We start from the raw sequence: 17,094 nt of genomic DNA, 5'->3' as shown, positions 1-17,094 counted from the left end.
GTATCTGGGGAGCTTGTTGAAAGCCTTATTAACAACTATGGCTACCATAATTGCCCTTTCTGGTGGAGCTTTTATACTGAATCCTTCCAACATTTGTTGTGTGATGTTTGTGAGCAGTGTGCTGGTATTGGCCATCCTTGAATCCATTTTGGTTGAGGGAGGTAGGTATTTCAGGTTTCATTCTTGCTGATATCAGCCTTTCAACTAATTTGGATATTGTGAATATTAATGAGATTGGTCTCTATGATGCAGGGTTTTCAAAGAATTTGTTTGGTTTCAAGATTGGGATTATGTGAGCTCTTTTCCAGATGTTTGGGAATATGCAGTGTAACCAGTAGTCATAAATGTCAGTTAAGGTTCTTATCGCTGCTTGGCCAAGGTGTTTGAGGTGAATGTTTGAGATCTTGTCTGGACCTTCAGCTTTGGAGTTTTGCATTTTCTTTATGACCCTTTATACATCTTTACTGGTGAAAGTGAAAGGTGTGGGGGGCTTCAGTGCCTGGATTAATTTTTTTTCTTTTCTTTTAATAGTTTTTCTATTTTCTGGTGTTGAGGGCTTGAAACATGTTTTCTAATGCTTTATGAGGCTGGATTACTATTTTGGTGATGGTATTTTAACCTAAGTTGCACCAACTGCTTCGTGGGTGGAGGAGGGGGATATTTAATTTTGATATTTTGATGGTTTTTACAGCTCTCAATATTTTGCCATTGTCAGTTTTCCATCTAATTTGTTGGTTTCTTTTTCCCAGTTTTCTTTCTGTTTGTTATTTATTAAACTATTAATATTAGTACTTAATTGCTTTAGCTATTCTTTTTCTTGTTCTGTTAGGTTATGTTTCTTTTTAAATCATTCCTTTTTTCTTTAAGGAAGTTATCTCCTGTTTATTGCTGGGGTTGAATTTTTTCTGTAGCCTTGCCTGCTTTATGATAGTCATGATTTTGTTCACTGCTTAATCCAGAAATAAGTACTGGTTTATTTCAAAGTACTCTCTTCCTTTATATCTTCAGAGTATTCTTGCCAGTTTGTCTTTTGGTAGTTTATAAATGTTCTCTTGAATGTGGGTAGTATTTTTCCTTCCAGTTCTATGATCACCTTTATTGATAAAATGAAATGTGGGTAGTATTTTCTCTTCCAGTTCTATGGTAAACTTTATTGATAATATGAAATTGATAAACGACTGATAAAATGAAAGACCTTGAATGATTTCCCAAGTTCTTTGTGTTTGTAGGGAGGGTGAGGGCCAGCAATTGGTCTCCAGATCAGGCCAAAGAGGCTCTCTCTAGAATGTATAAAAGGTATGTACATATATATTCTAGTTACAGCCAAAAATGGGAACATACCCAATGAAATTGAGATCACATACACACATTTACACACATACCTGTGATACATTAGAGTTGGATCGCTTATGAGCCTGGGAGGTATTCACATGCACAATAAAATTTTCAGCTAATTCCTCTACTGCATCCTCAAATTCATTTTCCTCCTCATCCTCACTAAGACTGTGTCCTGGAAATAGAATGATCAAATATACATTTTGTTTATAATTGCATGCAATGATATCATAAAACACCTTATATTAGTATAACAGTAATCAAATCTGTCTCAATTTAACAAATCAAGAAAGTACCATGAGCAAACAAGCCCCCGTTTTTACTCTGAACTGGAGTTGTAAAGGTAACACATGGGACACTTAGCTATGAGTCGTGAATCAATTATAAAGACAGAATAATGTTCAAATATGGGAATACTATCACCTCACTCAAGGTAACCTTTTCTAAATATTGTATTACTCCTGGAGGCACAACAAATTTACTACAATCTATAAAAGAGCATGTATCAATCTGTCCCTAGTTTCTCTTGCAGAAGACCCATGGCTTTCAATCAATTGATGATGGCTCCCAGGTAGGTCCATAAATCACTAGGGGAAAATATATTGTGTTGCTGTCTAGGGATTATGTGGGGCATGCGTTTAATGTCCTCCGTGTGGTGGATACATCTATGGCAGTTTGAATTTGTGACCAGGCCATGGTGTGGTTCTTACTAGGTGTGGGAGGGTTTTTCTGTGGGGCTTATGTCTTGTGGGTGTTGGTGAAGTATTGAGTTTGGTGGTCTGACTTAAAAGGTTTGTCTGGAGGTCCAAGAGTATATGTATTTTTCTGTGGATTTTTTGAGGTACAGGTGGCAGGTTGTTATAAATGTTAGAGTGGTATGATGCTGGTATATTTTTGGTTTCTTTCTGTTGGTGATCCTTATAAGATGAAGTGCAATGAGTGTATGGTGTTTTGGATTCTGGCATAGAATTGTGAATTGTGTTCCTGCCATTTTAATGTGGTGCTCAATAGTGAGAATATCAGTTTCTTTATCCAGTTATCCAATTGGGGTGGTTTGGGTGAAACCTGTTATCATTCTCTGTGCAAGGTGGTTCTTATGAATTAGATGGTCATTAGTTTTTGTTTTCCAAAGTCTGTGCTTCCAATTACTTTAAGTGGGTTTATTTTATTGATGATTTCTGCAGTCAGGTTCTTGATGTATGGACTGACAGTCATAAGAGTACCAAATGTGAGGCCTAGAATTTAAGGGTTCTTTTCCAAGGGAAGAGTTTGGCCATATATTTTCACTTTTTCATTTATTCTATTTCATTTTTATTTTTTTATTTCTATCTTTTTTTTCTGAGGTGTGTGACATTACTGTTTATTTCTGGAGTGAGGTTTCCATTCTGTTATTTTTTAACCAATGTTCTATTCTATTAATGTAAACTTGAGGTTTCCATTCTGTTGTTTTTGAACCAATGTTCTATTCTATTAATGTAAGCTTGAATATTCTTTACTGTTATTTTCTATCTGAGGTATTCTGTGAAATAAGAAAATGAATATTTAGAGATGTGGTACAGGACTGTAACAACAGTGGAGAAACAGTATAATAAAGTATCATCCTTTCTCTATGAATAGGGATTTCCTTTACCACAGACAAAATGATGTGTGAATCAGGTCCATAGGGGTGCCCCAAATAGACTCTAAGTAATCTGGTTTCCTAAAATTCAGTCTCCCTTGTCTGTGTGATTCATTCCTTGGCTCTATTTTTGTCATCCTCCAGCTGAAATTCAATTGTAATATGGTCACTTTTTCCTATTGGGGGCTTTTTCTGCAAAATAAAATAAAAAAATAAATAAAATAAATAAAATAAAATAAATTAACACCCTTATCACTCTGATTTTGCTGAAATTTAAAGGTCAAACCAAACAACCATTCAGGAAATATGACTTTAGATATTTTGAGGTCATATGAAAGGTCACTAACATTTGGCAACCAATAACTAGGGTGATAAGTCAGTTATATAAATGTACGGTATATATATATATCTAGAATCAGAAAAGAAAAGGAATCCAAATATCAAAATTTTAGAACTTTAGGTTGAAAAAAGTCACACTTTAGCAAAAAATTAAGGTCAAGATTTGACCCCTTGGGTATCAAAATTTAAACAAATTTATAGATGAGAAAAATGAAGGCATAATAAGCTTTGGCTATTAGAATCAGTAAAAATAAGAAGTTTGTTTATGCTAGTATTTTTCATATAATTAACACATACCAGTAAGTGAGCACTACATTGTCCATCAATTGTACATATTTTTCACACTTAAGCTCCTAATCTAATTAATTACCTTTAATAAAAAAAAATTAAAGCACATCTCTAGGCTATTATAAACTGCCATATATAGGTTGTTTATCTTGGTAATTTTCATGTAATTATAAGTGAACACCATGTATTTACAAGTTGTTTGTCAATTCATAAGAGAGCTGAATGATTAGGTGATTTTTGCAACATGTTAATACTTGTACAGAATCAATACAGATAATTGTAGTTTAGATATACAAGTTAGTACAGGTTCAGCCAGAAGTGTGTGTGGTTGGTTCTTATGGTTTTCTAATGAGCCTCATTGAATATCAAGAATTAAAATACAGTCTATAACTGGGTCACCTTTTTGTATATTTTCTATTTACAGATTTATAGAAATTACTCCTAGTGATATCTACATCTCCCATCCAAGTTTCACCTTCACCCACATTAACTTTGAAAACACTACCCTCCACTCCACCACATACTTTCCTATCTCATCACTTACCAGCAGAGCCATTCCTTTCCTCCCTCATGCCCTCCTCAGTCCTAACACTCTCTGCATAACATTTCCAAATTCAAAATCACCCTTCACTTTCAGTTTAGTTTCACTTTACAGTAACACACTCATCTTCCTTCTTACAAACATAATGCCAATTTCTTCTCCTTTACTCTCAAATATACCACAACCACACATATTTTATGACCCAAATTTTTGGATTCTGGTTGGAGTTCTCTTTCTGGCCTCTCTCATGCCTTAACTTCTCATAGGATGAAAGGTTCCTAGTCCTACCACTACATCCCCTTTTGTTACCTTTTATGAGTCACATGGGAATCATGGTGGCAGAATTCTTCCTCCCCATTACCACACAGGATAAGAAAAGAGCATGTCACAGAAGTGTAGAGGTCAGTTTCAGAAGAGCATAATGGAGAAAAAATCATAGTACAAAACTATTACAATTTTTCTGTGAGTAGAGAATTTACTCTAAAATCCAAACAGTCACTAAGACATTGGCTGCATGCTACAGTGTTATCATTACTGCATGATAACATGCAGTCAATATGCTAGCATAGGGATATGTAACAATAAGATAAAATAAAAATAAAATATTTATATATAAGAAGGAAGGAATAATGTAGTAGCACATTTGTAAAATGAGATTTGTTGACCCACTATCGGTGAGTGAGATAAGATGGACAGAAAATCTGTATATTTCAACAACTATCTGTGGTCATTCTCACACTCCACATTATGTATCATTCTGCTGAAGAGAACCACAAATAGTGGTCGAAATATACAGATTTTCTGTCCATCTTAGCTCATTCTCTGACAGTGCGTCAATAAGTCTCATACATTAAGAAGAGTAGCAAAGACAGGTTTTGGTCAGAAACTAATTATAGTCTACCAGCAATTCATAAATGCCACTCAACTACATCTTCACAACATGGTGCGCTACAATCAAGTAAAAATAAGCACCCTACAAATTACACAAAGCATTAAGAACAGTTACTGGATGCACTAAAAGCATTCCAGCAGAACATCTACATACAAAAATGGAAATCTTCACCACAAAACAGCACATGAATATATTCTTATACATACATTATATATATATATATATATGTATATATGTATATGTATATACATGTAATATGTATATATATATATATATATATATATATATATATATATACATATAATATATATGTATATATATATATACACATTTATATATCAAATGATGTAGATATAGTAGCACATGAGTAAAATAAAACTTAGACCCACTCTCAGAGAAAGATAAGCTGAGATACAGAGTAAACCATATATTTCAACCAATGACTGTAATCCTCTTCAGCATGTACCTGCTGAAGAGGACCACAGTCAGTGTTCAAAATATATGGTTTACCCTGTATCTCAGCTTATCGTTCTCCAAGAGTGGGTCTAAGGCAGACTACACACGGAGCCGTCTTTGTGACGTGCATCATTTATGATGACCGTTGAAAAATACGCTCGTTTTTAGATAACTATACTCGCAAACGTTGTCCTACACATGCAGCGTTAAAATGACGGTCGTCATTATGGCGCCTGAGCATTGCGCGTCATCCTGCTAATTTCAATAACTATACTCGCAAACGTTGTAATACACACGCAGCATTAAAATGACGGTCGTCATTATGGCGCCTGAGCATTGCGTGTCAAATAAGCAGGATGGCGCGCAACGCTAAGCGCCATAATGACGACCGTCATTTTAACGCTGCGTGTGTAGGACAACGTTTTTGCGAGTATAGTTATCTAAAAACGAGCATCTTTTTCGACGGTTGTCATAAATGACGCACGTCACAAAGACCCGTGTGTAGGCTCTCTGAAATTAGCAGGATGACGCGCAACGCTCAGGCGCCATAATGACGACCGTCATTTTAACGCTGTGTGTGTAGGACAACGTTTGCAAGTATAGTTATCTAAAAACGAGCGTCTTTTTCGACAGTCGTCATAAATGACGCACATCACAAAGACGCTCTGTGTGTAGGATGCCTAAGTTTGATATACATACACACATACATACATATATATATATATATATATATATATATATATATATATATATATATTTATATATATATTTCTATATATATATACATTTCTATATATATATACATATATTTATATATATACATACACTATCAGAACTATCATATGAAAAGAGACTAGCAAAACTTGAGCTACAGACATCAGAGCAAAGAAGAGAGAGAGGAGACTAGATAACTATTTATAGAATCAGGAAAGGCATAGAAACTATTGATAGAGAGGATCTAATAAAATGGGATAGTAGAAATACAAGAGGACACGGAGAGAAAATCAAGACAGTTATAGAAGAGACCTAAAAAAGAACCACTTTCCCCACAGGGAAATAGATGTTTGGAACAAGTTAGATGAGAAAGTGGTGTGTATAAAAACAATACACGAATTTAAAAAGTCTGGATAAAACGAGATATGAAGACGGAACACCACAAGCATAGCTCCCTTTCCCGTAAAATACAACTAGGTAAATACAGTAATCCCTCCCGTATCCGGTTCGCCTTTATTCGGAACTCGCCACTATCCGGATGCCCTGTAACTACCGGAGTTCCCTCCAGTATCCAAATGGTGACCAGGATCTGGTGAACATATCTGGATTGATTCAAACAGCCCGCACATCCCACCCCCTTTCTCCCCCATGCCCCATCCCCTGCCCACACCGACTTCCTTCTTTCTCATTCGGACAGTATGGCTGGAACTCCTGTTGTTTCTTTGCTGTGTGACCTGCATTGTGTGCATGGCTCCTCCACCTCCCAAGAGAGCCAGGAAAATGCTGACCCTGGAGCAGAAGCAGGAAATTATCAAGACAATACAGGAAGAGTGGTCGACTGCACACCTCATGGACCACTTGAGCATTGCGAGGTCAACCTTGTCTGACCTTGGACGGGGCAAAGACAAGCTCAAAACCTACACCATTGAGTTTTCTGCTGCATCTAAGACTGGAAAATAGACTGAACGAAAGGTACATTATTTATTAATTTATCGTGTTAAGATCATACCCCACATTGTGTTAGACAACAATTAATGTGTTTATTAGTTTATCGTGTGTTAAGATCGTACCCCACATGCGCTTGTGTTAGACAACAATGTGTTTATTTATTAATTTATCATGTGATAAGATTGTACCCCACATGAGCTTGTGTTAGACAACAATTAACCCCTTCGATACGATGATGCCTACGTAGGCGTCATGAGGAGCAAGTGAGTACGCGAGGATGCTGATCTCGGCGTCCTGATTATATATATTGTAGTTGTACCCGCTTGACCCCCATACTCTGTAAACTGGCTTCATTATATTTTCTATGGTTATCAAAATTCACGGGTGAAAGAGAACGAGCAATACAGCAGTAACTTTATTTTTTATAATGCAAGTATTATGACACAACATTGCACGTCTGGCAGCTAATGCTGCCCGTGAGTTTTTGGCCCGTAGTGAAGGGGTTAATGTGTATTACTAATTTAGTATGTGTTATGATTGTGCGCTACATGCACTTGTGTTAGACAATAAATTAATGTGTGTAATTAATTTCTCTGTGCAGGTCATGGCAAAACCGAAGAATGTGGAGCTGGACCAGTGTATCATGAAGTGGTATCTTCAGCAACGTGGTAGTGGTGTGATGGTGAGAGGAACAGAGCTGAAGTCTGCTGCAGAGAGGTTAGCCAGGAACATTGGGATTGCTGATTTTAAAGCATCGGAAGGTTGGCTGTTCTGGTTTAAGCTGCAACATGGGCTGTCTAAGAAGAAGGTGTATGGAGAGACATTCGAGGCAGATGTTGCAGCTGTGAAACCTTATTGCCAAGAAATCAAGAAGCAGATGAATGATGAAGGCTTGTTGCTCAAGCAAGTGTACAACACTGACAAGACAGGCCTGTTTTATCGTTCCATCCCAGAAAACACCCTAACAAGTGAACAAGAAAAATCAGTCCCTGGCAGGAAGCTGTGCAAGGCTCGCATGTCCCTGATGTGTGCTGCAAATGCATCAGGGTTTCATAGGCTTAAGCCACTTGTTGTGGGGAAAGCCAAGCAGCCACGGTGTATGCGAGGACTGATGAACTCTCTGCCGGTACTGTATGACTCGTCAATGAAGGCATGGTTCATTGCAAAAATATTCAAGAAATGGTACTTCAACCATGCAGTGCTGGAAATCATCAACTACCAGACCCAGGTGCTGAACATCAGTCGCGACCGTGTTCGGGCCCTTTTGCTGCTCAACAATGCACCTCCCTGCCTCTGAACTTGTTGCTGATAATGGACGCATCCGGGTGAAATATCTGCCAGCAAACACCACTTCCCTCATCTAGCCCATGGATCAAGGAATAATCGTCACTTTCAAGAGGCTGTATCGACGTAAATTCCTTGAAGAGATGATGGTTGTTGTGGACGAGGAGGACAGGAATGTGGGGGAACTCACACTGGCAAACCTAAAATGGTACAATCTTCTGTTGGTGTTGCACAACATCAACGCAGCCTGGAAAGAGGTCTCTGTGTCGACTCTAGCCAGTGGTTGGAATCGCCTGCTGCATGTGGGTGAGATGGTGGTCGACTTTGAAGGGTTTGAGGCAAGCGACTTTCACCATCAATTCCAGCAATCAGGTGGAGTGGCCACAGAAGAGGACGTGCAAGACTGGCTAGAGTGTGACGAAGGAGACCCTGGGATGCACTTGGAAACCGAAGAAGAAATTGCTGAAGAGGTGATGCACCCGGATGAGCCTCACTCTGATAGTGATGATGATGATAATGATGAGGTTGTTGTTGAGGCAAGGCCCAAGTTTTCTGAGGCCAGGGAAAGCCTTAAAGTGCTCCTGGATTTTAATTAACATCCTGCTGCTGACGAAGAAATACGCAACTACACCTATCATCACTCATTTTCTCTAGCCTTTCGACATAAACTGTAGTTTCATTCACCCATTCAAATATTAAACTTCGTTATACAAAGATTTGAAGGTATGAAAAGGAAAAAATTAGGACAATTTTCTCTATAGGAAAGGCATAAACTTCACTGGTAAGAAAAGTGTGGAAAAAATTTGCAGAACCAAGTTTACCGCACAATCGATCACAATATGTGAATAGTAGGGGATTTCCTGTACTTCCAACATTTCTATTAAGTTTGGTATCAATACAACATATACAAAGATTTGAGGGTATGGAAAGGAAAAAATTAGGACAATTTTCTCTATAGGAAAGGCATGAACTTCAATGGTAGAAAAAGTGTGGAAAAAATGTACAGAACCAAGTTTACCGCACAATCAACTACAATATGTGAATAGTAAGGGATTTCCTGTACTTCCAACATTTCTATTAAGTTTGGTATCAACACAACATATTATATCAATATCTTTCTCCTTTAACTAACTGTTCTTTATTGAGCAACATTAGACTACAGGAGGTCCTTGATTTATGTCAGATGCATGTCAAGGACGACATAAGTTGAGGATGAAACAAGTCAAGGAGCCCGTGTACATATATTTTAAATGCATACACCTGTATGTCCACAAGTGTATAAATATCTATTTCTGGTATTATCTTGCAATACCACCATTGGGGTATTGGCTGCAAGTTACTGTGAGGTAAAAATCTGCTCAGTAGCATGCAGCTGATACTCTAGGGTTTATATGGGATACCCTTAAGGACCAGAGCCACACATCATTTTATCTGTGTTAGAGGAAATATTTCCTCATAGAGAAATGATGCTACTTTATTATACTGCAACTGTCCCTCCATTAGGCTGTCCCCCCCCCTCTTAATACTGTCCTGTACCACTTCTCTGAGTGTGCATTTCCATTTTTTCCAGGCCCTGTGGTAGGGGAGAAAAAATACTATCACCATGTCTTCCCACTTCAGTCATAAAAGGTGACGGAGGTTAGAACTAAGCATTCAGCTTTCTCTGCCCCCAAAGGGGACATTCATAAAAAAAAAAAAAAAAAAACAAATAAATAAATAAAAAACATAAGAGGGCCTGGGAGTTTTCCAACCAGAGCCATAAGGTTTGGGTCTTTTAATGTGTGTGTGTGTGGTACTGATGAGAGTAAAAGAGATGAGATGGGCAGTATGTTTGTGAGATGAAAGATGTGTTTCACTGAGTGAAAAGTAAGTTGAAAGGGAGGGGTGAGTTTGAGTTTGGGAATGTAGTGGGGAGGGTGTCAGGAGCGAAGAGAGGACAAGGGAGAGAAGAGGTGACTATACTAGTAAGCCAAGAGATAGGTAAGCGTGTGGTGGAGTGGATGGAGGTTTCTTCAATACAATGTAGGCATCATGAGGCATGAGTAAGTATACGAGGATGCCAGCATCAGCTTCTTGATTATACTTATGTTGTAGTTGTAGCTGAGTAACCCTTTTATTCTGTGAACAGGCTTGATCACTTTTTCAGTGGTTACAGATATTCTGGGTGAAAGAGAACGAATATAACAAATGTAACTTTATACTTTATTATGTGCATATTGTGATGCATCATCATATGTCTGGCTGCTGATGTGCATGCCAAAATTTGATTTGTATTGAAAAGGTTAATGTGGATGAAAGTGAAACTGGGGAGGGAGAATTAGGTTTTTGTACGTGCATTTGGGCCTGGTAGTGAAAAGAGTGTAGAGGAAAGGGAGGCTTTTTGGATAAATTTAAAGGAATGCATAGAGGGTTTAGGGAGAAATGTCAGTGTAGTAGCACTGGGAGACCTCAATGTTAAGAGTAGATGAACCAATAGACACAGTGGTTGGAATGTGTAGAGTGCCAGGAAAAAATAGCAGTGAGGAGTTGATGGTGATGTATTTAGAGAGCTGATGTAGTTAACACAGCGTTTAGGAAGAAACTCAAGCATAAATACACATGGGAGAGGGTGGTGGATGGAAGGATGGTAGATAGGGCTTTAATGGACTATGTAGTGGCAACCTGGAGAAATCTTATTTGCTTTCTCAGAGGCTGAAATACACTGCTTAGATGATTTCAGATCGTTACTGATAATTACCCCGAGATCCTTCTCACTATTCACTTTTGTTAACGAATTTCCAAATAATTTGTAAACATACTGTTATTTTTACCTATGTGCATTACCTTGCATTTACTTGTGTTAAATTTCATTAGCCACTTTTCAGACCATTGCTGTAATTTATCTAAATCTTCTTGAAGATCTAATTGATTTAAGTGATCATTTGTCATTCCGTGCAATTTTGTATTATCAGCAAATTTGGAGACAATAGATTTTAGTCCGTGGTCTATATCATTTATACATACTTTGAATAGAAGTGGCCCAAGAACAGAACCCTGAGGAACTCCACTTGTAACAATTTTTCATGCAGAAGTTTTGCCATTTAAAAAAACTCTGTTTTCAATCATTCAACCAATTTCTAGTCCAACTTAATAGGCTACCACTTACTCCATGTGAAGCTAATTTAGTAAGTAGCCTTTCATGGGGGACGGTATCAAAAGCTTTTGCAAAGTCTAAATATATTAAATCTATATTTTTTTTGTCATAATTTGAGATGACTGTGTTGTAAAATTTGAGTAAGTTAGTCACACAAGAACATTTCCATCTGAATCCATTATGGCTATCATTTATCAAACAGTTACTTGCTAAATGATGTTCAATAGCATCTCTGATTATAGTTTCCATCATTTTTCCTACGACTGAAGTCGGGCTTATAGGCCTGTAATTGTTTCTTTTTGTCACCTTTTTTGAATACTGGAGTAACATTAGCTAGCTTGGGACATCTCAGGATATGATGGATTTCTTGAAAATAATTTCTAATGGAACAATCTCATTTTTCATTTCCTTTAAGATTCTTGGATGCCAACTGTCAGGCCCTGGTGTTTTATTAACTTTGAGTTTCTCTATACACCTTTTAATTATTTATTTTGTTATGTTTACTGTGGTAAGTTCACCCAAGATTTTTCACAGGTTTCAGTTTGGAGTTCACTTTGAGGTGTTTCATTTACAAATACTGAGCTAAAATAGTTGTTTTAAATATCACACATTCCTTCATTTGAATACTTAAGTTGACCATCAACAAATAATAGTGGGCCAATGTAATTCTTTATAACCTTTTTACCTCTAATATAACTATAGAATTCTTTGGGATTCTCTTTGGATTTATCAGTGATATTAATTTTGTATTGTCATTTTCATTTTTTCATTGTCTTTTTTAAATCTCTCTGCATTATTACATAACTTTGATAGTCATTAGGTGCACCCGAGCACTTGTATTTCTTATAAGCTTGTCTCTTTTTAGCGTATCTTTTTTCAGTTTCTTTGTTGAGCCATTTTGGTTAAGCCTGATTTGGGGGCATCTGTCCTTAAACAGGATGTAAGTATGAATCATCTTATTAAGCATATTTTGAATTTCCCACATCTGATCTACAGGTCTTTCACTTAATTTTGCCTCCCAATCTGTAAGCTGAAGCTCCTGACGTAATCCTATGAACTGAGCTTTACTAAAATCGGTTATTTTAGATACACAAGAATCTATTCTAAAATTTGTTAGCAGTTTGAATCTAAGTTGCGATCACTATCTGCAATAGTTTCACCAACTTCTTACATCGGCTATCATACTTTCATGGCTAGTAATCAACAGATTAAGTTTCCATGTCTTCTGGGCTCTTTATATGCTGATGAAAAAGTAAAAGGTGTAGATGGAGAGATAATAATGGAAGAGGCATAAAAGTAAGTGAGGCAGAGTATTTTAGGGAATTGCTAATGTGAAGGAGGATAGGGAGAGAAATGATTGCAGTAGGAGGCACTAAAAAATGATAGTGATAAATGAGGAAAATGGAGGAGAAATAAGAAAAGATGAGGTGAAAGCAGTTATAAAATGATGAGAACAGGTAAGGCATCTGGGTTAGATGGGTGTCATGCAGTGTCTAAAAAAGGGGTGGTACAGAGATGGTGGACTGGCTGGTGAGGTTTAATGTTTGTCTAAAATAGGGTAGAGTGCTGGAGTACTGGAGAAGTGCCTGTATAGTTCCACCTTACAAGGGAGATAAGCCAATTATTGTTTCCTGACACCACTGAGCTTGTAGCAGGATCAGAGGTGGGATTAAGGAAGTTAGTGACAGAGTTTAGGAAGGTCTACAGAAGAAAGTTGAAGGTAAATGTGGGTAAAAGTAAGGTGATGAGATGTACAAGGAGAGAGGATGGCAGCAAATTGGAAGTATCAAAGGAGAGAGGCTGGAGGAAGTGGATAGCTTTTGATATTTGGGGATGTACTTGGCAGGAAAGGAAGGAGTGCAGGTGGAGGTAGAATGTAGATTGAGAGAACCAAGTAAATGCTTTGGGGGATTAAAAAGTGTAATGAGAAATAGACATTTGGAAATGGATGCTAAGAGGAGACTGTATGAAGGGATGATTGTTTCAACAGAACTGTATGGGGCAGAAACATGGAATATAAGAGAGGAAGAGTTTAAATGTGTTTGAGATGAAATGTCTGAGAAGTATGGTAGGAATCACTAGGCTAGATAGAGTGAGAAGTGAGGTGAGGAGAGCAGGGGTGGAAAAGGAATTGCAGTATAGGGTTGATGAATGAGTACTGGTATGGTGTGGACACATGGAAAGAATGAGTGAAGGAAGATTAATGAAAGAAGTGTGGAAAGCAGAGGCAGAGTGAATATGAGGAGAGCAACCAAGGATGAGATGGATGGATGAGGTAAAAGGGGCATTGAGAAAGAGGGGGATGTCTGTTGAGAAAGGGATAAGAAAGAAGATAGGGGTGAGTGGAGAATGGTTGTACATGAATGATGCTGTGATGCACATCATTGGAGTGGGTGGAGGATGGAGGATCACAGTGTGATTATGAATGAATATTTTGATGCAGCCTGGAGGGATTTCTCCACATCTTTTTTCTACATTAGGGTCAGAAAGGAAGGTCGCTGATTAAATGAGACAGCCTTGCTGTGGATGTGCTGTGTCTTCTTGTATTGCTTCTGACCGAGGGCAATTGGAAATATACAGGGATGACCCATCATCCAGAAGGAGCCAAGACAAGAAGGAGGGAGAGGATGGTGAATGCGAGTGTAGTGGGTGGTGATAAAATGGGTGGGAGTGGAATTATGCCTTTTGACTTTGGCTACCTTCCTTGTATGGGGGGAAAATCCCTTGGTATACGTATGTATTATCGTGTGATACTAGTCAATGTGGTATGAATAGTGCTCACCTGGTGGCATGGCCTGGCTCATCTGATGATGTTCCTTGGCCTCTTGCTCAAGGTGTGAGTGTTGGCGAGCCAACTGCTCCACCATGTCCTCCAACCTCAGACGCTGATCCCGCTCATGTTGGAGCAGTTTGTGCCACTTATGTCCTGCAGTGCTACTTGCCTCCACATAGTCACTGCAAGCCTGAGGACAAAGAAGTACAACCAAACTCATTTATACAAAAATGTGTATTAGGGAAAAGCATGTAAGTACATACACATACATATATACCAGATGTCCCAAAAAGTAAAAAAAAAAAAAAGTAGATTTCCAAAGATCCCCAAGAGACACAGCCATTCATCACACACTGGCAATGAGTTTCTATTGAAAAATGTTGCAGACTTAAACTGAATCTGAAGAAGAGGAGTTAGACAGCTGAATTCATTCACTATCCAACCATATATGTTTGAGCTATGTGTTTGAGCCAAATATGATGCCAAATGTCAAAAGATGATCAGGAAATGCCTGAACATGCCAAAGTTGACCTTCTTGACGACGATGATGGAAATAGAAAGTCCGACCATAGTAGTGAAGAAAGTGGAAACAGGATCAGAAAGACTACCCAAGGATACAGGGCAGAAAGAATAGGAAATACTGACTGGCATGTCTAGGGATAGGCTTGGCCAAAGACAAAACTAGATCATTTTATTCTCAGTGTTAACTTAATCAATGAATTGGTGCTGCGGCCATACGCTTAACCATGACTTTACTCAGCCACCCCCACCTGGGGTGGATGGGTGGGAGGTTTGAGGGATAGCCATAGGCCTAGGCCTAGTGCCAGTCTCAGTTTCATGTCACATAGGCATAGGCCAACAACACAGGCCATAACTTGGAAGTGTTGGGACAGTCATATTCAGCTCCATGGTCTATTATAGGGCCTTGACCCAGGCATGTCATTTGTGTAGGCTGCCGTGTATATTTTGTGAATCTGCACAGATTATATTTGTTAAAAGGTGCAGCACCAATAACAAATTCATAATTTTGTGCAGATAACAAATCCATTAGACATGCACACATGAACCTAACCTAACCTTTTTATGAATCTTCATGTGTGCATGTCAAATGGAGTCATTATTGATGCATCCAGTTATGAATTCATTATTGGTACTGCACATTTTATGGATATTTATAACCTGTGCAGATTTACAAAATGTGCATTGTAAAGGCTACCTAGGCATTTTGTCCATTTTATCTTTTTTTCCTCATGTGTGCAGAATGTCCCTAAGTTACTCTTCAGAATCATGAACTAGACCATGAGACATGACAAAAAAGTTTGGGTAGACTTTTGCTACCCCAGCAATAACTGAAAAATTTACACTTTTTATATAGCCTTCTTGTATCTGAAAAAGATATAACTTGAACGAACGTATGTAGCTGAAATTGGCATAGTCTTGCATATGGGAAAAATTTAACTACATTTATTATTTTGAGATATAAAAATAATGAGAAAGACAAACTGGACTATTAAATGATGTAACCAGTATAAATCCATGACCAAAAAGCTAATATATATATATATATATATATATATATTATATATATATATATATATATATTATATACAGACGCTCCTCTACTTACGTTCATTCGTTTTACGTTTTTCCGATTTTACGTTTGAACTGACGGTAAAACAAATTGTAAAAAAAAATTATTGAGTGAATTTTTTAGTTTACCGCGCTCTCCGTAGTTCAAACGATACTTGCGCACGACTCTGCGTCCATTGTTTACATTGCGCAGACGACAAACTGAAAATGCCATGCCTCCTCCTCCTCCCCCTCCTCCTCCACCATCTCAATTTATGTTGCTTGAATTTAATCTATTTGAAATTAATGTTATTATTTTACAATGTTATTTGTTTCATCAATGATTTAGGGGTGTTTTATAAGATACGGTAATAGAATTTACCGATGTATAGTACAGTAACAACTTACGTTCATTTTCAACTTACGTTCGGCCGTTCGGAACGTAACTAAAACGTAAGTTGAGGAGCGTCTGTATATATATATATATATATGTATATATGTATATATAATATATATATATATATATATATATATATATTGCAGAAACCACTTGGAAAATAGAAGAAATGAATACCAAACGTTTTCGTCTTGAATAGACGAAAATGTTCGGTATTCATTTCTTTTATTTTCCGAGTGGTTTCTCCAAGTATTGTTGTCACGTGTGCTTAGTGATTTGTTTTGCATATATATATATATATATATATATATATATATATATATATATATACATATATACATATATATATATGTATATATATATATATAGTGAAGAAAGTGGAAACAGGATCAGAAAGACTAGCCAAGGATACAGGGCAGAAAGAATAGGAAATACTGACTGGCATGTCTAGAGATAGACTAGGCCTAAGACAAAACTAGATCATTTTATTCTCAGTGTTAACTTAATGAATATATATATATAATGTATATATATATACATATGTATATATATACATATATATATATATATATATATATATATATATATATATGTGTGTGTGTGTGTGTGTATTTACCTAGTTGTACCTAGTTGTATTTTACGGGAAGGGGAGCTATGCTCGTGGGGTCCCGTCTTCATATCTCATTTTATCTAAACTATTTTTAAATTCATGTATTGTTTTTGCACACACCACTTTCTCATCTAACTTGTTCCAACTGTCTATTACTCTGTGAGGAAAGCTGTTCTTTTTCAAATCTCTTCTATAGC

General features: G+C 37.3%; 1 protein-coding gene across 2 annotated transcripts in view; it reads right to left on the bottom strand.

Annotated features, from left to right (window-relative positions):
• Osbp (oxysterol binding protein) overlaps positions 1-17,094 on the bottom strand; it is a 261,125-nt gene that overhangs the window by 115,337 nt on the left and 128,694 nt on the right. For both annotated transcript variants that reach the window (XM_076188974.1, XM_076188975.1), the window contains exons 4-5: positions 14,331-14,511; positions 1,383-1,510 (exon numbers count right to left, since the gene is read on the bottom strand). In XM_076188974.1, the coding sequence (XP_076045089.1) occupies positions 1,383-1,510; positions 14,331-14,511 (309 nt within the window). The remainder of the gene's footprint in view (positions 1-1,382; positions 1,511-14,330; positions 14,512-17,094) is intronic.

The sequence above is a fragment of the Oratosquilla oratoria genome, chromosome 8 (genome assembly GCF_046742065.1).
Source record: "Oratosquilla oratoria isolate Oo_2021 chromosome 8, ASM4674206v1, whole genome shotgun sequence".
Classification (NCBI taxonomy): domain Eukaryota; kingdom Metazoa; phylum Arthropoda; class Malacostraca; order Stomatopoda; family Squillidae; genus Oratosquilla; species Oratosquilla oratoria.
The sequence above is the reverse complement of the archived record's forward strand: the minus strand, read 5'-3'. Positions and strand labels throughout refer to the sequence as shown.